Source organism: Abramis brama, assembly GCF_963993115.1.
Source record: "Abramis brama genome assembly, chromosome: 3".
In the NCBI taxonomy this organism is placed as follows: Eukaryota; Metazoa; Chordata; class Actinopteri; order Cypriniformes; family Leuciscidae; genus Abramis; species Abramis brama.
This window is the reverse complement of record NC_139965.1, coordinates 38445109-38469269: the sequence shown is the minus strand read 5'-3', so window position 1 is coordinate 38469269 and position 24161 is coordinate 38445109. Positions and strand designations below refer to the sequence as shown.

General features: G+C 36.8%; 1 protein-coding gene across 1 annotated transcript in view; it reads right to left on the bottom strand.

The window, feature by feature from the left end:
* LOC311079250 (USP6 N-terminal-like protein) overlaps positions 1–24161 on the bottom strand; it is a 31385-nt gene that overhangs the window by 2438 nt on the left and 4786 nt on the right. Inside the window, exons 2-13 of the mRNA XM_084108507.1 lie at positions 12870–12943; positions 10735–10820; positions 9881–9920; positions 8926–9006; positions 8446–8553; positions 5287–5396; positions 3944–3992; positions 3748–3868; positions 3006–3100; positions 2802–2867; positions 941–1040; positions 571–723 (exon numbers count right to left, since the gene is read on the bottom strand). Coding sequence (XP_083964633.1) covers positions 571–723; positions 941–1040; positions 2802–2867; positions 3006–3100; positions 3748–3868; positions 3944–3992; positions 5287–5396; positions 8446–8553; positions 8926–9006; positions 9881–9920; positions 10735–10820; positions 12870–12935 — 1075 coding nt within the window. The 5' untranslated portion in view covers positions 12936–12943. The remainder of the gene's footprint in view (positions 1–570; positions 724–940; positions 1041–2801; positions 2868–3005; positions 3101–3747; positions 3869–3943; positions 3993–5286; positions 5397–8445; positions 8554–8925; positions 9007–9880; positions 9921–10734; positions 10821–12869; positions 12944–24161) is intronic.

The following is a 24161-nucleotide window of genomic DNA, read 5'->3' as shown; positions in this document are numbered from 1 at the left end:
AAATATAATGAATAATATAATGAATACAGATCCTGAATACAGATTTTGCTGTTAAATGTAATGTATTCCTGTGGTGGCAGAGCTGAGCCGTTACTCCAGTCTGCAGTGTCACATGATCTTTCAGAAATCATTCTAATATGCTGATTTTGTGCTCAAGAAACATTACTTAATATTATCAATGTTAAAAATATTGTGCTGCATGTGCTCCATTATACATTTTTCAGGATTCCTTTAGAATAGAAAGTTTAAAAGTGATTAGCATTTATTTGAAATAAAACAATTTTGTAACATTATTCATGTATTTACTGTTACTTTTGATCAATTGAATGTGTCCTTGCTAAACCCAACTTTTGAATGGTATAGTATATACAGTATTACTTTATATTATGTTATAAAATTGTATGTCAACTAAACTAAATATTATTTTACACATTCTGTATATGAGGGATAAAAAGGGTGTATGTTTCACAGTGAGCTCTTCTAAGTTAACAATGATAAAGACATTCAAATGACAACACATAAGTGATAAGATTCATGCAGTTAGATATCATATAAATAAAATAGCTGAACCTGGTGGTGGGAAGTCAAGCTTCATTTTGCGAAGTTCAGACATAGATACTTTAAGCTGCTCGATGACAATGTCATCATTGAGGTAGATTGACTCTCCTATCTTCTCCTGCAGAAACTCTCTCAGGTCCTCCAGAGACATCTTAAGCAAACGTTCTGGACATAAGTAGGTACAGTAAGTTTTTCATTTCACAGTGAAGAATCATTAGATTTCCATAATGTGCCGAGAGGTTTTAATTTAAGTCAAGACAATCAAGTCTATTTAGGGTATGTAGTAAATAGCTCTATGAAGTTGTTAATGGATATGGAGTAGATTTTGAGATCTTTGGATTAAAATTGTTGTTAATTTAGTATTGTAAAAAGAGGAACTCACTTTTGTGGAGATGAAGGGTGGTGTAAGCCATGGCTGTCAGAACTTTCTCACCCTCCAGGATGAAGATATCCCACAGACGTAAGGTCAGAGTGAATGGGGTCTGGAAAAGGTGACATGTTTGTGGATGAACTAAGACCAGAAGCTCAATACAAAGGCCCTCACAGTATAATGGACAATATTTATCTGTAGAATCTAAATACAGTTTTAAACTGGGGCCTCTGTTGCTCTAAAGCTGATCTCCCTCAGCAAGGATCCTGCCAGTCCACAAGCACAGCTCTGAAACCGAGCTGGACAGGATTCTGCAGTGCTGACAGTGGCTGCTCTCTTTCCTCCAGAGCCAAACCCACAGGATTGTGTGTATGTGCAGAGTAAACATTGAAACACCCTTGTCTGCCTGCTAATTGCACACTTCTCCCTCTATCAAGAGGCCCTGAAAAAGAGGAAGAAACACTTTCTTTCAACCCCTTTCCTTCATTTTCTTGAAACCTAATTCCTCTTCGCCAAGTCCACCAACCTCAATCTACATTCCCATGCTTTACAATGCTGTATTGTGGCTACTTATTAGCTATTTTCAAATGAGACTGTCACATATATCACCAGCCTGTACTGAACCTAATGAGGTGTTTTTGATCAAATTTAAGGTTATTCAAATAAGTTGGATGTCAGAAACTAGTGGTCAGAAGCTTAGGAAAGTGGTGCACTGTGCCAAACATCAACCAATAACAATTCGTTTGACTTAAGACATGGCCATTGGTCACTCACTCTACCTAAACTGTTTTCCTCATGTAACCAAAGTGAGTCCATCCATCAGAGAGCCCTTTTTAGGATGTTTCTTAAACTATGGGTACTTTTATGTCCTCAAAACCTACTGACCCCAAAATTAAGTTTTAATTATTTACCATTTATTCATTATTTATTTTTACTACTCTTTACAGATTTTAATGTTGTACTCTTAACCTAGACTTTCAATATTGCAGTATGAATATCTATTATAAATATACACACTGGTTCGATTAAACAAACTGGTGCGATTGCTCTATTAGCACGGTTCACTTGAATAAGTGTGAAAGCTGCCATGCGAACCCTGGTGCGCACCAAACAAGTGGATCAAGAAAAGTCCACTTCCAAACTAACTCTGCTGCGTTTTAAGTGGAATATGAACACAACACAGACCAAAGACATCTAAACAAACCAAAAACAGTATGTGATGTCAAAGATGTGACTCTAAAATGGAATGCTCAAGCATGCCTGTTTTTTTTCTCATCATAGAATACTTTGTTTATCATCACAGTTCAGTAAAGGCATCGGAACCGCGTTTCCTTGCAGCAGATCTTTGTGTGTGTGATAGAGGAATTCATGCCACTGTTTTGACTCCTTTACACATTTTATAAGATCAGACCCTATGAATGCTTTGCTTATGACACTCAATTCCAATTCCCCTTTCTGTGTCCACATCTATAATATCAATAAAAACCTCTGCCTGTATAAATCTGAATGTCCACTTATCACCTCAAGGTGAAGTTTTTAGCTGAGCAGGTCTCACTGCCAGCACCTCTTCATATGTTTTTCAGTCCCTCGATGGTGGAAAATAATCACGGTTTCTATCAGAACACTGACTCACTAGTTGCATTCAAATAAAGCCAAAACTCCACCTCCGTTTGGCTATGACTCACCACTTTTAGGATTGTCTGCAGTGACCTGATCAGGCACTTTAATATACACACAGCTGATTTATCATTTCCTTGGCTTTGATGACTAAGCTTAGCATATGATTGAGCATGTATACCTATCTACTAGTCACTGCATACATAACACACTTGTCAGTTAGGTTACAATGCATCTGCTGAGATCAAACACGTACCCTGTCAATAAAACACTGGAGAAACCATTTAGTGCTGTAAATCCCACAGGACATCTGCTCCTTATCCTGATGCGAGTGCATGTAAATGGAAAAAAAAGGAACGAGAAAAGAAGAGAACTCAGCAATAGAGAAACTATTTAACTTGACTAATCTTACAGGTTCTGAGTACATTTTGCAGTATTGTGTCTGCCAAAGCAATCTTACCAAATGCTTCTTCAGTTTGGGTAAAAGTTTGGAGAGAATCTGGTCATGGTGGTTTTGGAAACGCTGAAGTTTGGGAAATCCGGGAACAAAGAATCCTGTGATGGGCAAATGTGCAAGTATGAAAAAAATTTCCCAACAGAAGACCAACAAAAATACCCTGTGTTAAATTCTAAAGTGTTATGCATTTAATTTAGGGTCAATAAGACTTTTCTTTTTGAAACAAATAAATACTTTATTAAATTGATCAAAAGTGGCAGTAAAGACATGTAGAATATTATAAATTATTTCTATAAAAAAAGTTGTTCTTTTGAACTTTCTATTCATCAAGACACACAACTGTTTTCAACATTAATAATGATAATAATAAAGGTTACCTGAGCAGCAAATCAGCATATTAAAATGATTTCTAAAGATTCATGTGACACTGAAGACTGCTAATTGACTGCTGAAAATTCAGCTTTGCCATCAATTTAAAATACATATTTTTTCAAATAGTTATTTTCAAACTGTAATGACATTTCACAATAATACTGTGTTTTTTTTTTTAATCAAATGAAATACAGGCTTGGTGAGTATAAGAGACTTCTTTCACACACATACACAAAAAAAATAAAAATAATAATAATTATTGAACAGAAGTGTGCTTTATGTCATAAAGTCTTATGAAGCTTATATAATATGCTAGCAATTAAATCAATATTAAAATTCTTAGCCAGAAGCAGAATAAATGAGAAGAGCTCACCATGCATGCCATGTTTCTGATTGGTTAAGAGCTGTGACAAAGCCCAGAATGCATCTTCTTCATTCATGAACATTAACAGAATGGCAGCAATCTGACTCATGCCCTGACAGTAACTCACTTCCTGCAGACAAGAACAGACAAAGTCAGCTATTATGTAACATCTCTTTATTAACCATGGATGTGATTGCACACTTACCGTATTGTAAACAGAGTATGCAGTGAGCACATGGAACAAAGACTGCTGCCTGTGAAGAGAAAAACAGAGTTCTCAGGCTCAAACTCTCGTGTTGCTGGCTTTACTGAATGTCACATCATCGGTGATACAAACACACATCAACAACACACAAACCAACATCCATATTTTCCCACAAAGATGCATTTGTTCCTTCAAATTACAGTGGAGCCCCTCCCATCATGTGTGAGCATTAATGACACCCTTCAGATGAGCAAGACTTTCCACTTGGCTCTCTAAAGCCTGCAATCTATTAAATCCTCAGTGACATCACTCCCATTTCTGGCCTGCTGGGGGAACAAGCTCTCAAAATCGAGAAACCAGTTCCAGAGGTTGTCTGCAGAAGCAGCCAATAGAGAGCAAGATGTTGATGAACATCCACTCTGCCTTTTTATATTTCTCTTATACAGAATATTTGATGCACACTAACGTTCAAAAGTTTCTTCTCATTGCTGAATAAGACTATTAAATTCTATAAGATGTGTAAAGTTGTTGTTTTTTACATCTTACTGACCCCACACTTTTGAATGGTAGTGTATACTACCTTGTGCTGCATCATCATTGATACAGTAAATAGTTGGATATAACACATTACTAAAGCACTTACAAAACCAATGGAAGAAATTTTTGAGCAAACTTGTAATTTAATTGAATAATAAACATATACATAGTCTCTGTTTTGTAAATGTGTCTGTGTCTTATGGTCAAATCTTAGGGCCTGTTTCAAATGGCACACTTGGTTTGGACTTGTGGTCTCATAGCCTTCACTTCTGTGAAGTCCACATAATCTGAGATGCCATTTGGGACAGGGTGTTAGTTGATTCTGAAATCAGTCCTCCAAGTACAAAGTTTCCTATATGAGAACTGTATGAAAATTCCATAGGAAGACAATAAATTCCATATACTAATATATAAAAGTGGAAGTGGGCAGTTTGTTACAGGTTGCACGTGATCTCTTCAGGCACACTCAGATAAACCATTTATGAGCCATTACTGTCATGTAAAGTTTCAAGAGCTGAGTCATAGTAAACTAGTGTAGTCTGAAAGCCTGTGGGAAAAATCTGTTCTAGGTCAAGTGATTTATATGCTCCAAAGCTACACATTACGGTGATTTGTCAGTGTACATATATTACATATAGTGGCAGCATGTAAGTATGCTAATGTTACATCACTGAGAAGCATTATAAGATAAGTTTTTATTGAACGAGTAGGAGGAGAACAGAATAGAGCAGAAGAAGCAGAGCTGCAATGCAGTAATTAAAGTTATCTCATCATAGCACATTTGAATGCATGTGTGTTTTACTTACTTTACACCAAATCGATCCATAAACATGATGTGGTTTCGAAAGGTCCTGTTGATATCAAGGTCAATCTGTTTGATTTCGGGAGAGTACAGCTGGGCTTGCTCCTTCATTCTCTGTCAATCAAACAAACGGCTTTATCAAAAACAGTTTCATCTTTGACATACTACCGTGCATTACAAGATGACCTTAGAAGACAAACATCTCTAGGTTTAATTATTATGTGATATTATATCTTTTATAATATTGAATGGGGTTTATTTTGCCACGTTTTTTTACACTACCATTCAAATGTTGCATTTATTTGATCAAAACAGTTAAAAACAAATATTGTGAAATATTATTACAATTTTAAATAACTGTTTTCTGTTAACTGTAATTTGTATATATTTTCAAATGTAATTTATTTCTGTGATGGCAAAGCATCCATTAGTTCAGTCTTCGGTGTCACATGATCCTTCAGAAATCACTGTCATATGTTGACTCAAGAAATATTTATTATTATCAATGTTGAAAACTACTTAAGGCGAGACACTACAGGTGAATAGGGTAAAATTGTTAACTTACAGATATCACCATCAAACTTTACCAGTTGATTACTCACATGAATAGGAGAAAAAAATGCATTGCAAGTTTTCTGTAATTTTATTTTTAAATATGCTAATGAGGCTAAATCTAATTAAATATGCGCTAATTTGCATATATTTTGAAGTGACGAATCTGACCATTGAAAAAAACAAGGTTCAAAATTATTTTTGCATTTTGTTGATATATTCAATGAAAAGACATGTTCAGAGGGGATTATGAATATCCCCTTTTGTTACCCTGTAAATCAGAAAATACTGGCAATAGCCTTAAAAAATTGATTTCCGCCCTATTTTTAGGCATAAAATGTCATATAAATCAGGCCAAGAATGATATATCAACAAATCCCTCTGAACAAATCTTCATAATATAGTTAGGAATACGACTGTAAAGTTTGGTGTATGTAGGTGCTACAGAAGTGGAAAATCGTCACTAGGAGTGCAAGAAAAAACTCATTTTGAGAAAACGGCCTTTAAAGATTTTTATGGCAAAATTCCACTAATTTCTATTGAAAGCCATGAATTACAGACAAAATATGCTTTAGGTCCAAGTAAAATCCATGTATCAAACTTTTTAACATCCAAAACTCATTATTGCTTCATCCATCACTGATCATAACATCCAAAACAACACATCAACAGTCCATCACACAGGTGGAATGGAAAAACTAAATACTGGTATATCACAGTCCCTCAGGCAGATAGCTGTCAGTGGAGCTGCTGTACCCTCTAGAACTTCCAGCTTCTTTTCTGGTGCTAACTTTGGGAAGTTTTATTATTTTGGCTATTTGTCCAAGGTGTAAATCACTTAGTGAAGATACTTTTTCCCAGTGGAGGAGGAAGTGCATCTCTGTCTGACCCAGTTGGTGGTCACTGAGCCTGTATTTAGTCAGGATCCGTCTCTTCTTCTCTGACAGTGTGCAGATACTCTATCAAATATCAATTTAGTCTACTTTGTTTGCTTTCTCCAATGTTCTAAATATTGATATTTTGAATGATTCATAATTAGTTTTGTTCTGTTGAGTTGTTTTGAACCAGTGCTGAAGGAAGCCTGTTTGGTTAGCTTCACCATCAGCTGACTGAGGGGACTGTTTTCAGGATTTGGCTTGTGGGTTTTAAGTGCTTTGAAATGTAATGTGTCTTTTTGACTTACATTTAGATGTGTTCAAAATGTTACAGCTTGTTCGTAACGCATCGACGCACTATGGTTACGTGCGGCCCGCCAAGCTTTAATTTGTGGCTCGCATGGCTGTAAAAAATACGGCGATATCATGCAGCCAGTCACTACAGATATTTCTTAAAAACATTAAAAATAAGTAGGGCTATAACATAACCCATTATAAACTCAAAGTGTCAGATATATTACAAATAATTTCGATCGGATTGAAAGAGGTGGTTTATCGAGAGAACATGTAAACACTTGGTCGATTGAGAAACGAAACTGAAAGGACGACGTACGGCTCTCCTACTGACTTGTCCTATCAGTGCGGCTCTCATGAAAAAAATTGTGAAGACCCATATGGCATTTCATCATCTTTTGTCTTTGTTGGTAATCCATTGTGTCTTCTAGCTAATGACAACTGTTTTCGACTTCTCTGAGAGAATTTTACACGCATATCTTTCGACATTTTTAACTACCGCGGAAATGTCAGAGCGCGTCACGTGACGATTCTGGACGAATCACGTTGTTTGAAATAGGCATCAGCCAATGAGATTGCGCATTTCGAGTTAAATCACCTGTTTTACTTTCATGATTGGTTGCTGATAGACAGGAAATTACCATATTTGGATCCAACAGCATTGTACAGAAGAAAGAGAGCTTTCCAACGGTATACGAGATGAAGGGGTACAGAGAGCGATCGCGGAGCAGCGGGATGATTTAGAACGCCAACTTTTGAGGAATTTAGGCGAAATCCGCACACTCAAACAGACAAAGTGTAGTAAACTAAAGACCTAAATGTGTATTTTGGACTTTTTTTCAGCACAAATCTGAAAGAATACATGTTATTGAAGACAAATAACCCAAAATCTCAAAATTGACCAGTGAAAAAAAAACGATGTTTTTGCCTGCCGTGTCTCGCCTTAATATTTTTGTGGAAACTGTAATACAGTTTTTCCTGGTCGTGTTGCAAGTATACAGTTTAGATGTCATTACACAAAAATATTTGACCATTAAATACTGCTAAATATCAATCAGAATTAAGTATTCAGGACAGCTGTGTAATGCATTTACAAAGCTACTTGTGTAAAAAAACAACACCAACACAACACCAGGGGTACCATGTTCAGCAACATGGAGGAGGCTACAAATACTTCCTGCTAGTTGTAAAATCTCAGCAGCTCTGAAGGTTTGTTTAGCTTGTGTTTTGTTCCCTCCTATCTCTTTCCATGCCATATATCAGCCATCTGTCTGTTTTCAGATCACACTCTAATCCCTTTGAAATAGCTCTACCACAACACCACTCCAGTAATCCCACTCTCACCAAACACCCGGCTTTAGGCCAGCAGAGACTCGCGGCTACATAGTGTCCATAAGAGCTATTGCGTGGGAATGTGTATGCATGGATTTTTTTCCCCTTACCTCATATTTTCCTGCATTGTCGCTCTTTACTTGCTCGACATCCAGTAGCAGGGCCCAAGCCTGTCCTCTCAGCTGTAGTGGGATGCCTTTATACACCCGCTTAATCATCTGCACAAAGACACCAGGAGTAAGTGCAAGTGTGTGTGTGTGTGTGTGTGTGTGTGTGTGTGGTTTAGGTATACTCTATGTTATGGGGACAAATTTTCCGCACAAAGATAGCATAAATCAAACTAAGTGATGTTTTAAGAAAATGTATAAATGCAGAACGTTTTCTGTGATGGGTAGGTTTAGGGTTAGGGGATCGAATTTGTATAGTATAAATAATATATCATTATTTATCATGTCTATGAAAAGTCCACATATAACATGAAAACCCAACGTGTGTGTTTTAAGGATCACTCTGGTTCTCACTGGAGCTACATCACTGTGCTTTCTTTGATTTTCAGATGAATGATTGCAACCTCTGTATGTGAAGCTCACCCGGTCACTGTTCCTGTACTTGTTCCAGTTCTTCAGCATCTTCAGCCATTTCTGCACCCTCTCAATCTCCACCTGTTTTTGCTGCACAGGGGAAAACAGTGAGACCTGATGAAGAATGATTTGCAATATATATATATATATCTATATATCTATATATATATATATATATATATATATATATATATATATATATATATATATATATATATATGTTTAATTTCTGTTCATTTATCATTATTTTAAAAAAATAACATCAACCATCATCATCATCATCATAATTAATAATAATAATAATAGATAATGAGGATAATTTTAATTTTTTATTTTATCTTAAAATAAAAAAGCTGAAAGAATAAGTGGTATATGGTGCATATAACATGCTTATAATCCTTAGGTCCATTTACAGACAGCTATGAGTATAAATATCTGCTACATGACACAAACAACCCTCCTGTTTTTTTTTTTTTTCTAAGTAATAATTCTTTCCTCATATGTACAAGTACTTCGGGATTAGATGCAGGACAGGAATTCAGATCACCCTGCTGCTATTAACATCTGTTCTGAGGACAGCTTTCACTCTTTCCACCCTTAGTGATTAACCTTTATGTGCCACAACACGACTGCACAAATGTCAGCTGGAAAATGCATCTGCCACCTCCACGCTGTGAATGTCACATGGGAACACACCTCCAGACAGTCCAGCTGTGTTTGCCACACACTCTTGTATACTAAACGCTCATGTCTGAAGGTCACCATAAGCCTGTTTACAAAAGAGTCTCCACACTGCTACTGATTCAGTCTGTGATCCTTTGTTTTCTTTTGTGTTTCTGTCTGTGAATATCATCTTTCCCACCATTCTACAAAATACTATTTTAATAGTATATTCGCATGCTGTTTGAATGTACATCACCTGTATACTATATTTACATGCTTAATTTGTGTATGTCTACATTACCTTCTCTTCAATGGCACTGGGTGTGGGTAATTCTTCTTCACTGTGGGAAAAACAAACAGGTAAAAACACTATACCAACTAATACTATCATACTGTACAATCACAAACATTCCTGTTTGGATGGGTTTAGGTTTAGACCCTGATTAGACCATCTGTAATTAGTACTGAGGTTGTGTGTCAGATGTGTTTGATTCAGACAGAATTAAAACCGCAAAGTACACTAGCGTTCAAAAGTTTAGGGTCTGTTCAAATTTGTTTTTAAAAAAAAATTCAAGTTTACCAAATTCAATTTATTCCTTTGAGAGAAATGCTGAATTTTCAGCATCATTACTCCAGTCTTCAGCGTCACATGATCCTTCCGAAATCATTCTAATATGATGATTTGCTTTTCATTTCTTATTATCGATTTTTAAAACTCAAAAGAAAATAGTTTTTAAACAAACTATTTTGTAACATTTTGTCTTTACTGTCACTGTCAATTGAATGCATCCTTCCTGAATTAAAATATGAATTTCTTTCAAAAGAAATACAAATATATTACAGACCCCAAACTTTTAAATAGTAGTGTATGTCTTGTAAATCCCAACTTTGCATAGCCTTATAAGTGAAAACTAATTTGCTTCCAACAGCATTATTAGTCTTAAATCGCTGCTTTATGTTTACATATGCTGACAGACAATGTTTGCTGATAAAAAAATGCAATGAATTAAAAAAAAACACTGTCATTATGAGTGACAATTTGCTTCAGACAAAATAAAAATAGCTTTACAGGGATTTAAGAGCATACAGTTTGAGTAAATGCATGTTTGACTTGACACTATGGAAACTGAATGCTGGGTTTTACCCAGGACTTACTGAAGAAATCCAAAGCGATCCGTAACTCTGTATATGCTGTAGTCTGCATCCTCCCAAGGATCGATCTGAACCCCTGCGTCTCTACCCTGAAATACACACATGACCCAATACTTTATTTTGTCTAATTTGTACACAGACTTTGTAGAGTTTATCAAAGGTGCAACTGTTCCTCTAATTCCAGGCCACTTTTAAGCATCTTTAAAGGCAACAGTTCTGAAGTTCTATACTTTCGTGAGTGATTATATTATTTTCATAATTATATAAATAATGGCAATGTAATAACACATTGAATGCTATGCTATGATATAATTACAAAATCATAAAATTATAATATTATGAATATGAAATAAATGTAGAAATATTAAATAAAATGTCCTAGTGATCATGGCAGCAGTAAATCTGTGATTAAAGTAGGCAGTTAACTGTGTGTGACAATGTGAGCCAAATAAAATTCTGCATTTATTTGAACTGACTAGGTGGTTGACAGTTTTAAAATAAGTAAGTAAGGAAGTAAGAAAGTAAATAAATGTTACTTTAAACACTTGGGCACGTTGCAGTTTTTATAAACTGAAAAAAGAACTTGAATAAAACAAATAAACATAATACGCAACACATTTTTGCTCAATGGGTTCATATTAAATGTCTTGTCATTTCACTGAATATCTACATTTTTCACAAATGTGTACATTGGTGATCTGAATCTACGCCTCATCACTTTTTGCCATGACTGATTTTGTCTCCATCCCACCCCAGTGATGCATCTACTGTAATACAGGGGAAACATTTCTAATAGTCGAGCTGAAGCTTTCATTTTGTTTGTGTGTTATAAGTGGCAGTTCTGTGCTGGGACTTTTCATTTTTAATGTGTTGCCGAGTGGTCGATGCAATTGTGGAAAACGACAGCAGCAATATTCTCTCTAGCACACAGCTCTCCACACACTTTTCTGTGGCTCGCAAAACATCCTAGTGAAATTACTAAATGCAAACAAATGTGTCCCAACTCTTGTCATAAAACCAATGCCATTGAGTGCAGCTGACGTTTAAAAGCTTTTCCAGTTGGTGTGGATTGATTCCCTGAGGGGGGACGGCTGCTGCTCTCCTGCCCTCTTCTCAACCCCATGGTGGAGAGAAGAGTGGAAAGCAGTGATGTGTGACAGACAGCCAGGGATTATAGTCTCAGTATTCCCCCAATTTCAAATGAGTCTGTTAGAGTATGTCATGATGTGCCATGGTCAAATTGATCACCATGTCATCCATATAGACCACAAACACTTTGTTGGTACAAAAAAAATTTCTGTCTGTTGCACTAGCACATAAAACTGCCTTTAACACCTCCCAACATTTTTTTCCCCTCTTGACATATCTAAGGGAGTTTTCCTTACCACAATATGTATTGTGAAAATCGCTATACAAATAAAAACCGGTCATAGCACATGTGAACAACCTCAAAGGTTAGAGGTAGACAACACAGTGCAAAATAAACAACATCTACAACATTCAAAATTCATACAGCAACATACAGTACAATAATACATTTCCCCAGCTAATAAAAGCTAATGCTCAGCATAAACATCTTCAAAACACATCTTCAAAATCTAATCATTACACTAGTGTTCAGAAGTTTGTGATTGGTAAGATTTTTAAAGTGTTTGATGCTCACCGATGGCGGCATTTATTTAATCAAAAATACTGTAAAAAAATAAATAATAATAATATTTTTAAATGTAATGTAATCTTGTGATGGTAAGCTGAATTTTCAGCATCATTACTACGGTCTTCAGTGTCACATGATCCTTCAGAAATCATTATAATATGCTGATTTGCTGCTCAAGAAACATTTCTTATTTTTATAAATGTTGTAAACAGTTGTGCTGCTTAAAACATTGATACATTTTAAGTAACATCATACATAACTTTACTGTCACTATTGATCTACGTAATGCATCTTTGCTGAATATTCATTTACTCACTTATGAACTTTAATCACAATTCTGGAACAGACATTTTTATTACTAACTCATACTGTACATTAAAGGAAATAGGCAAACTTGAATAAGTTACAGAAAGTATCACAGTATTCATTGTTTTTCAGTGAATATCTAATTAAAAAAAAGAGAGTAAACGGCACAATTTACCTTATTATATTTAGAGATGATCTCAGCACGTTCCTCTGCTATCAGCACCTCTATGTCCTTCTTCATGTCAATATCTAGAAATACAGCACATAAAAAACAATTAATGACAAGGGAAAAAAAAAGAATACTGACAAAAGCTGAACAGTCTGGAAGACAGATATGTTATGTTTTATTTGGGGGCTAAATGTTTGTAAAGATCAGTATTAAAAAGGGTAACTTTTAGGGTTAGGAATCGAAAATTCTGGAATTGGAAGGTCAGGAATCGGAAATTTGTAATGAAAGAAAATGTTTGATTCCGCTTACTGATTCCTGTGTGTGCATTTTAATGTGATTTCAAACCGTTTTCAAGCGCAAGAAAACACAAAAAGCATTGCTGATAAGTTGGTTAGGCTGCTGATTTTTTGTAGGCTGCTGATTTTGTTCATGGAAATCAGCTGCAACAAAACATTTTGCCAAAAGACACAATAAATATGTTTGATAAAGATGTTGACTATATTTTTACTTACTGTAATCGAAAAGAATTGGATAAGCAGAATCAGAATCTCTAAAATTCAAATGATACCCAACCCTATAGTCACTTTGCCCTATGAGGAAGGCTCAGTAATACAGAACCAAACCTAGACTGCTCATGAGCGCAACATATTCATCATTTAGACTGAGGACTGGTCCAAAATGGCACTTGGCAACCTGAGCGCTCATAATGTTTTGAAGATCCAGTTGGTCATATAAAGGCCTTGACTGTCTCAGAAACATTATCCCCATGGGAACCTCAGAGCCACAGGAAGGGAACAAAGATTCCCACCAGGCTTCAGCTGTCTGAGAGTGCTGTGTGTCTGCTGAGTCTGTCACACACACAAAAATAGAAACTGACAAACACAGTCACCCACCCTAGGACACAGCGTTGCATGGCATGCCATTATGTCATATTCAATATTTCTAGCCCATCACCAAAACATACCATCTGGCATTTAAATCTTCACTAAGCAGGAGAGACAAAAACACAGTTAAGTATTTCTCTTAATGACAAGTCACTTGACCCTCATACCCAAATTAACAAAACAACAAGCGCATCTGTTTCGTTTGTACAGTATCATTGATGACATTTCCTGATGTATTTAGACAGGACACTCCTGACAGGTGTCAATAAATATACCATAATGATTTTTATCACTATGGCCTTCTCTTCTGCCCCTTTCCCAATTTTTCCATCACTCTCATTGTTTCTTCAACTTGAAGCTTATTCCAATCATAGAGCTGATAAGTGCTGACACAAGTACAAGTGAACAGAGAAGCTGATCTATGTGTTTCATAAAAAAATTATAGTAAGTGGTTAAAGGCATCATCAGGAACAATAATGGTTTGAGAGAGAGTATGCTTACATGGCTTTAAAACTTGCAGAACTACAGGAAATAATTATGTGCCTGTGAATTTTTTACTACTCAATGAGAAAATAATTTACTCCAAAACCCATACCACAGTTTGTAAAACTAAAGGAAAGCAAAAGACTTTACTAAGCACTTTTTTTCAGCCTACTAGCATTATATTACATTGTATATCCTCTCACTAAAATCATTCTCTATGTCAGTTTTAAAAATGGTTTAAAATGGCAGCTGAGGTAGTCCTGATCATGGCTTAGCCATAAGAAATATTAAAAACATGTCAGATTATATAATGCAACACAACAACACTTTAGTGTAAAGGTAGTGCTCTGCAAAACTCCCAAAGCCTTCAAATAATCCAAACAATATTTACAGAGAAACAATAAAGAGCTTATGCCACAAAAACAATATGCCATATAATGTCACATTTCCTCAGGAAAGCCATTCAAAGTTCACAGATCAAGTTAGCTAGAAAAAAAGAGAGGAGCATTTTGATATTATATATTAATTTAATGTAGACTATGTTTGAATAAATCAAGTATCACGAAAGTGTTTATTACAGCCACAGTTTGAATGTTTATATTAAATTGGAGTAAAAAATAATTTTGGTGTTTCAATAAAAAAAAAATTATTATCAGTTTTGTGAATTCTTGTTAACCCATACACAAAATAGTCACCTTCAAAGAGACTGATCTGAAATCTGGATAAGATGGCCTGATCCCAAATTTACATAAACCAAGATGATAATCTGTCAAACACACTAATCCACATCCCTAAGGATAAGTGCAGAAATCCTTCCTTCTCCTGAGGAAAGCAGTGTCGTCATCTGCCACCTTTGCAGCAAGCAAAGGCTTAGGTTATGCAATATGTGATGAAACCCCAGATTATAACCCTCACAATTGTCATTCTGAAAGTACAAGTGCTCGGTCTAATCCAAAATACCAAATTCATTATAACATATGTTTTCAGTTATTCATACAACCTCTGATGCACAAACTTGGACACATCATCAGTGTTGTTTCCCGGCGTTATTGGGTGTTTCAGGGTCTTTCAACAGACACCATCTTCCAGGCGACCTGACCGAGTTTAATCAAGCCTTGGCCTGTGTCCAAGTGGCATTTTACTATCCCCACGTCACCCCTTTTCAGCCATAGCCATTTTGATGCACTCTCTGCAGCCTCCATGCTGTTGCTGATGGCTCTTCTCCGGCTTGCACCAGTTATTCCCAGCATTCAATAAGCCTTGCTGAAGGAAGGACCTGCAAATCTTCAGCAACTCACCTCCACTGTAATCCACCTGGTTTCCCACCCATTCCAGCAGCAGGCCTCCAGCAGTCCCTCATACTTCTGCCCTTTTTCTCTCCTGTGCCTCTTCCATCCTCTCCTCCCAAGGCACAGTTAGCTCCAGTAGGATAAGCTGTTGACTCCAAGACCAATATGATGTCTGGTCTAAGCATGGACTGGGTGATGTGTGCTGGAATTTTCAGCTGTCTATCCAGGTCAACTGTCATCACCCAGTCTTGTGCTGTGTAGAGCAAGTCACCAGGGTTGTTTTTGCAATCATCCTGGCTGAAGTGTTGTGCTTCTGCTCTCATTAATCCCCCTGATGATTGCCTCAGCTAAGGTCTTAAGGACTTGATCGTGTCACCAGCGATAACGGCCATTGCCCAGGAGCAACTGCTCAAGATGTGTTCAAGAGAGCCTGCCTATCAGGGTGCATGCTGGAGTTTCTACCTTGCCTCAAACAAACAGGTTGGGAGGACGTTGTACACCCCTTGAATCAAAACCTTGATTCTCTGAGGGTTCCATTTGCAGATATCCAGCCAGAAGACCTTCCACTCCATTGTCTGCTCCAACTTCATCCTGACACCCAGTTTCTTCATTGCTACAACCCTGCTTGCTTGCTTGCTCGTTCTTCCTCCACTGAAGCATTTGATTCTTTCTAAACGCGCTTGCATAACAGTCTGAAACTATTCAGATTCGTTCGGACCGCTCTGTCACTGAATAATCTGAAGCGGTTTCTCGGTCAGTACAGTAACAACAAATAGCGCTGTCTTCAGTTGTTTCACTAGTTGTTTCAGTACGGCCCAGCACAGAGTTGTGTTTACTCCCGGTCCCGGACACTATTATTAAACAGCATTGTGACAACCAGTGGGAAGCGTTTCAATTCGACAGACACCTCTCTGTTACAAACCACAAATCACTCGATGATTTATCTAGTATTAAATCGGATGAAACAGCCTCAACATTCCCAACAAGTCTGATGAAGAAAGCAGGAGAAACATTGTGCCATGAACGAAATTAGAAGACTTTAAATCCCCTAATCACCACCCTTACAAACATTTACCATGCATGTACTGTAGTAATCTACCATGGTTTGGGCAGAAATGTGGAATATTTATATTGAATATGTTATAGTTATTTATATTGCATTAGATTTATTAGATGGGTAGAGGAATATATAATTCATTTTTGTTATGCAATTATGTCAGTTTCTTTGTGAAGGTGCGTACAGTTTTTAACCTGGTCTAATCTGTTGAGCTGTCACAGAGACTTAACCTAGCTTTATTTTCATTTCTTACATTTACTATTGCCTAATATAATCTATCTCTGTATGCCTTAGGCCACATCATACTTTTTTCCTTGATGTCCACTTAAAATGCACCAAGAATAGTAGTAATAATGTTTTAGATAACTATTTTCCACTTTTTCATTAACCCTATAGTTAAACAGGTAAGGTTTTTTGTTGTTGTTGCTGATATGCCTTTACAATGCATGTAAATGTATTATTTTACCTGTGTAGCATACACACAATTTTGATTCTTCCTCAATGTATTAAAAACATCTCCTTAGAAAATATTATAATTGAAATACTGTATTTTCATTGAATGGTGGCACATCTTCAAATCCCTGCAAAACCCCACAAGTCATCTGCACAAGTCATCTGCAACTGCATTTACATGGCCTCTTATTGTGAGGTACTATCAGCAATGCAACGGCAGATGCTTTCTCAGGGGCTTGAGGACTGTTTGATTGATATGATAGTTGACAGTCCCCAAAAGGAGGGACAAGAGTCAATCAGAAGAACCTGGATCCAATATTATTGAATTAATCTTGAATATAACATGGTGATGTGGAAACTATCTGCTTTTTTTAAGCTTGGGCTGCTGCGTTTGGCTTGAGAACGAACGAAGAAAAACTGATTTAGTAGCTCTGTTGGTCGGTGTTCGTACCATCCCCGTTTCAAAGAGAGAGAGAAATGGATGCCTTATTGGACACATTGATGAGCAAGCATTTCATAAAGACCAATCAGCTGACAGTACTGAAAAGACTTACATTCTGCTGGATTTATTACTTATAGATCATTCTAATATCAATAGGGATACTGCAATGATTGAGAATTGTTTATAGTACACTATTTCTAAATATTGTACAATATGGCAAATATGGCAAAACCATGGGCTTGTATCCCTTTCATACTCATGTGTGCTAATATCATTTAATTTTTTTGTGAAGCTTCAATAAGATTCCACCTAAGCTCATTTGAAAAACGTACCTATACATATAATTCACTGCAGTTTCCAGCTGAAAAGAACATTAGTGACAGTAAAAAAAATAATTACTAACATCTATTGAAACAAAAGAATTGCCCCAAAAATAGAAAAAAACATTTGTGATCCACTTTTTCTTCGCAGTTTTTCTCCTGTTATCAAACACGGAATGAAAAAGGGTTTAACAGAGGCAAGTTCCTCAATTCACTGGATCAAGCAGTTTAGTTTCAGTTATTTCTGAGAAACAAGCATGACAGAAATTAGGCCAAGACATTGTGTTCTTGTTTGAATGGACACTGGGTGGGGTTTGTATTTGATCACTTGTGTCAGTGTAAAAAAAAAAAAAAAAAAAAAAAAAAAAACCCTGTTTAATTCATCTGGACTTTCCATTTTAGGCCTGACTGCTGTAAACTCTATTTAAATAAACTCTATTTATGAGTCAAATACAAGGGAAAATGTTGACCTGCGGGCATAGATCTTACACAAGGTGCCATAAATAGCCATTTCTCTAGAGAGCTGGAGTCTAACGGTTGGCTCTCTAATTGTTTCAGCTCTCACTAGTATATGGAATGACAGGCCTTTCTGCTGAAAATCTTCCCAGCTGGATGTGGAACTCCACGCCTGACCTAGAAATCACTGCCCACTGGCCTCCAAAAATATGGACACTAAGGATAGAATAGAGTCTCAAAATCTGAAGCGTGTTTTATGGCAGTACAGATTGTATGTTTATGTTAAAAAGTTCAAACAGCAAATTAAATAATGTATTACATTATATAGTAACTGTGATTGATGTCATCAACAAACATTAAGACATTACATAATGAAACTGTATTGACAGTTATTATAAAATGTCCCTTTGGAATATGTTTCAATGATGTCACAGTAATGGTGATTTTGTTGTTCACTCAACTGAAGAATATTGGCGAATGAACACAAATGCACATCATGACTTAAGTATGACAGTAAACATGAGTGAATAAATGTGGGCTAAAGCTCTGAATTATTCATGTGTGCTGAATGAGGGCTATGTTTGTTGGCAAGCATACATAATATGAGGTATTCAGCATTTTTTAAAGAGCAATATGCATGCATGGCATTTGAGCTTATTTGACATCTTCCAGAACAGTTTCAAATGAAAAGATTTACTCATTATTCTTGATCTGTGTCAAATAATAAACAAATAATTTAATTAACAAATAATTTGCCATCGCTATTAGTTATTATCATACGGTCTCAATAAATAATCTTAAACGTCAAAAGCATGTCATAATTTTATTTGATAAATGTGTTTTTGATAAAAAGCTGGCAGGAGTTTAAACAAGGTAGTTCTTTTAAAGCTTGTCAAAAAATCATTGTGTTTGTTTGGCAGGAGCTCAACACAAAAAAAGGGCTTCAAGTGGAATAGATCTCATTCTCAAGTCATTCTCAAAACATTGCACTACACCATCTAAACTAATTTCAAAGTGTGACATCAGGCCTTGTTGGCCATGCAGGCTGCTGGGTGTGCATGGAAATATGAGTAGGCCTATAGCATTGTTATGACAAAAAAATATATATACTACAGTTCCCTTTATGCTAAAAAACAAAACAAAGAGGTCAAGGTTTAAACAAGTCAAGACTAGGCGGTATGACACTTTTTGTTTGAGGAAAGAGTTCTAATTTGGATGGGATTAAATAAGCATATAGGTCTGCTCTGTTGACATTTACTGTTCTGACGTAAAAGGGAGAAGCTCAACATTTGGAGCTGGGGAGAGTAACAGTCGTGTGGGGGAGAGCAGTTGACGGGACAACTGGCATCAATTGCACCGCCATCTGGGTGGGCCGTCGCTGCCTCGTACTAGCTAGCTCACAGATGTAGAGCACTTCAACACACTGAGAGAGCCTTGTCCTGGCTGAGAGTCTTCACACACACAGTGGGGGCAACACTGAGACCAACCATTAATGTGGCAAGTTGTTTAGTCAATGTACATTAGTTCTGTGCTGTTGTTTTATTTGAGCACAAGCATGTGGCAGTGACAAGTGTTAACATCTGAGTAACTGATAAGTGAGTAACAGTATGCTGGAATGTAGGGCTGCACACAATTTTGATGAAAAATGGGAAATGCGATAACTCGTTATTCCATATGCGATATATGCTTTAAAGGAGAACTTGGTAACTTTTTTAACTTAATAAAACTGTCTAGAAATCATTTGGATGGTTAAACAACCTGTTCTGGTGATATTGGTGACTTTCCCCGCTCCCCCCAGCGTTCCCAGGCGGAAAACCAACCTTGCAACTTGGGGACTACCGTCCCGGCAAGATAGAAATTGGAAGTCTCGTGAGAAGCGAGAACTAGAACGAGAACGAGTGCGAAACACAATTTGCTTTACGGCAATTCGACATAAACACACACGCATGTATGATGTATTACCAGATTACCCACCTCGGTAGACATAGCTCCACACGATACAGTTGGCTTGCTCCGATCAAAACAAACGCACATGAGCAGCGGTAGAGAGGGGGAGGAGGCCGCCGCAAGTGAGTTTTTTACGACTGTGTTGTGAAATACACACCCTCCCACAGCTGTAGGGGGAGCTCGTGGGGAAAACACGCGACAACAAAAGGGAAAATCAGCGAAGAAGTGACTAGAGTTCGCTAGAGTTGCAGAGTTCTCCTTTAAGTGTAAGATAAATTCAAATTATGTTTAGATTTTAATTTATTTATTATATTCTAAATATTCTTAAAAACTGAAAATGATATAACCAACATGTTTCTCAAATTTTTTTTGAGACCAGATTTTTTTTTTTAGAGAAGAAAGCCACCCTAACTTACGGTGGCTGAGAGAGCTCAACGCACTGCAACAGAAGAAAACACATGCAAATAGAAAAACACCCACAAATTAAGAAAACATCTTCATCAGTTTCACAACATGTGTGCTCCAAATACTCACAACACAACCAAATACAGAACGGAAATGTTTCCAGGGGACCCCAGTAAGTGACGAACCTGGCTGGGACGTGCTTATTGCTGGTGAGCAAGTGTGGACTTTGGAGTGAGCAGGGCACTTGTGTGCCATTATGTAGCCGTTTGGATCGCACTTGGTGAAGGGAGCAACGAAAGACAACGTCATTTCCTCATTATTTTCACCTGGGATGTTCCCATGACAACGCAGTGTCCATCAGCTGAATAGCTGTTATTACCAGAAATATCTTATTATTGCTGTTAACATAACTGTTGCAAATAAATATACATTTTATACAAAAGTTTTTACAATATGCGTTATACTGTATATCTGTGTGTGAATGTCTCAACTTTAAAACTTGCCGTCTCATCTTTGGACCCTGCATTACCTAACATTTCTTACGAAACTTATTTAAACATAACATGACAAAATTGTATGTAACTGATGTATAGATTAATATCTTTCCCTCATGTTCTTTTTCTCTATCTTTTTTATTTATTTTAGTTTTCAGCTTATTGTTCTTTTCTCATTAGTATTCTGATGACATTGAACATATTGTTAATACATTTTGTATATTGTATACAAAGTTGTATGTCATAAACATGTCATCTCTGTATGTTTTGCAATAATAATAATAATATAATAATAATAAAATAAAGTAGACTTTGAGCTGTAAGCACGTCCCAGCCGGGTTCGTCACCCCTGGAAACATTTCCGTTGTGGTCTGTGCTATTTGCAGCACGTTTCTGTATTTGGTTGTGTTGTCAGTATTTGGAGCACACATTTCTGTCAGGACCACTATCGTCAAATACGATTGACAGTTAGCATACAGTTTGGATTGGCGGTATGGTTCTGTTCTGGGCAAGAACTCCCTGCGCATCCATGCAGCCTAGCATGGATAAGAGCAGGGAGAGCAGTGATAACCCCCCTTAGGGTAAACAGAACAGAAACAACATGAATGTACTGCAGATCTCATTAATTCAAGATTTTAAAGTACAACATAATTCGAAAATTTATTCTGATTCAAGGGGAATCAGAATGCCATACTGACTGGACAAGAGGAGGAGCTGGGGATGGAGGAGGGTAATTAGCTCCTGAGAAACATGATAGCTGCTGCTAATACTGAAGGAGCTTATATATGAATACAGTGATAGGCATCGTATTCCTATAGGTAGACATGTATCAGCTGAGAGTCAGCTGATGCGAGCTTGACTAACGTGACCTGCCAGAACTGACGCTACACTTAATGTGTTGTGAAACTGATTAAGTTGTTTTCTTAATTTGCAGGTGTTTTTTCTATCAGCATGTGTTTTCATCAGTTGCAGCACATTGAGCTCTCTCAGCCACCGTACTAACTTCTGAAAGTGAACAGCTTTAGCTACATAAAAAGTAAGTGTCATCTTAACGTCAGTGTAAACCAGGGGGGTTAGGGTTTCAGGTCTACATTAGGTTTATTTAACAACAGAAATTGAATAATCAATTGTAAAAAATAAAAAAATATATTTACTGTATGAATTAAATATACTTAATTCTTATTGAAGCTACAACAGTTATTCACTCAAGAACAGTGAGTGATTTTCTCTTTGTGTATTGTTGTTTGATTAACATTAAAGGACAACTCCAGTGAAAAATGAACCTAGGGGTAATTAACACATGGTTACTGAGTCGATCGTTCCTTGGGATGCGTTTTAATGAAAATCGAATGTAAAGAGTTTTATCTTTAAAAACAGATTAGCTCATAACACTAGTATATGGGGCACAGAGTAAGTAAAAGTAAATCGCTAGTTAATACCACTAACAAGGCTCAAAATAGCCTCACACTAACACGGTAGCATAATGAGGGTCCCTACATGCAAACCGAAGCATTGAGAACTTTGTAAGTGTACAGACAGTTTAATAAGAAGATAGTTTATAAAGACAGTACATTACGCGTTTACAGACAGGATCCATCTTGGAAAACAGTCTCAACTAATCGAGTCACGAACGCCGTGCTACGTTAGATTTCACAAACGTAATTCCTATCAACAAGCTCACTTAGCACGGCGTTCGTGACTCGATTAGTTGAGACTGTTTTCCAAGATGGATCCTGTCTGTAAACGCGTAATGTACTGTCTTTATAAAGTATCTTCTTATTAAACTCTCTGTACACTTACAAAGTTCTCAATGCTTCGGTTTGCATGTAGGGACCCTCATTATGCTACCGTGTTAGTGTGAGGCTATTTTGAGCCTTGTTAGTGGTATTAACTAGCGATTTACTTTTACTTACTCTGTGCCCCATATACTAGCGTTATAAGCCAAACTGTTTTTAGAGATAAAACTCTTTACATTCGATTTTCATGAAAACGCATCCCAGGGAAAGATCGACTCGGTAACCATGTGTTAATTACCCCTAGGTTCATTTTTCACCGGAGTTGTCCTTTAAGCACACAGAGGGAAGCAGGTTTATAAGGCTGCTGTCTAGGGATGTAACGATTCACTCAACTCACAATGCGATACGATTCACGATACTGGTTTCACTATACGTTTTTTTCACGATTTATTTTTACAAAATGAGATGTAAGACAAATTATAAATGAAAAAGTATCATTTTATTTCTCAGACAAAATGCTGCACATGTCTTTGTAAAACTGAAATATATTTTATGTCAAATAATAAAACAGTTTAATTTTTTTTTAATCCCCAAAAAGTCCCTCCAAAGAGATCTTCCAATGCTGTTTCCTCTGGAGGAGAATGTTTCAGCTCAGTCTGTCTGTCTGGCCACTGGCTCCTTCTTCACCCTCATCCTGCGCAGAGGAATAGCAGAAACTAAAAGAATAAGTAAAATGTAAGTACAACAGTAACAGGGGTTTCACATAGTTATAAAGGCAAGATTGTAATATTATTTGTTAGAATTCGTATCATTACACTTGCAAGAGTTAGAAAAACAGAACACATTTAGAAAAATATGCCATAATAATCAACAAATTATATAAAAAAAATACATGTACACATTTAGACAAAGGGATAGTAAAATAAATACAACACCTGGTTCTGCAACAGCACAGCTTTCTCCTTCAGTCTTCTTTGGAATACACCCTCGTGCTGGTCTTTCTCTCATAGCCTCATATCTTTTGACATGAAAACATTGATGCAGCTTGCCAATTAACGGAGGTGACTGGAACATCTTACTGTGGTGATTATTAGTCTTCGGAAAGTCAAAATAACGCCACACCTCCGATTTGAATGAGTCAACGTCAACATGCTTGCCATTGCTATGTTTGCTAAACGCTCGCTCTGCTCCGCCCCAGTGTGCATGCACCGTCCATAACGCTAGCTACAACTTGCTTGCTGCTATTGTGCCTGTAAAGCGAGGTCTAAGTATACAGCTTTAGCGCCCATGCTGTTTAAAACATGTATTGCAATTCGTTTAACATATCAACCG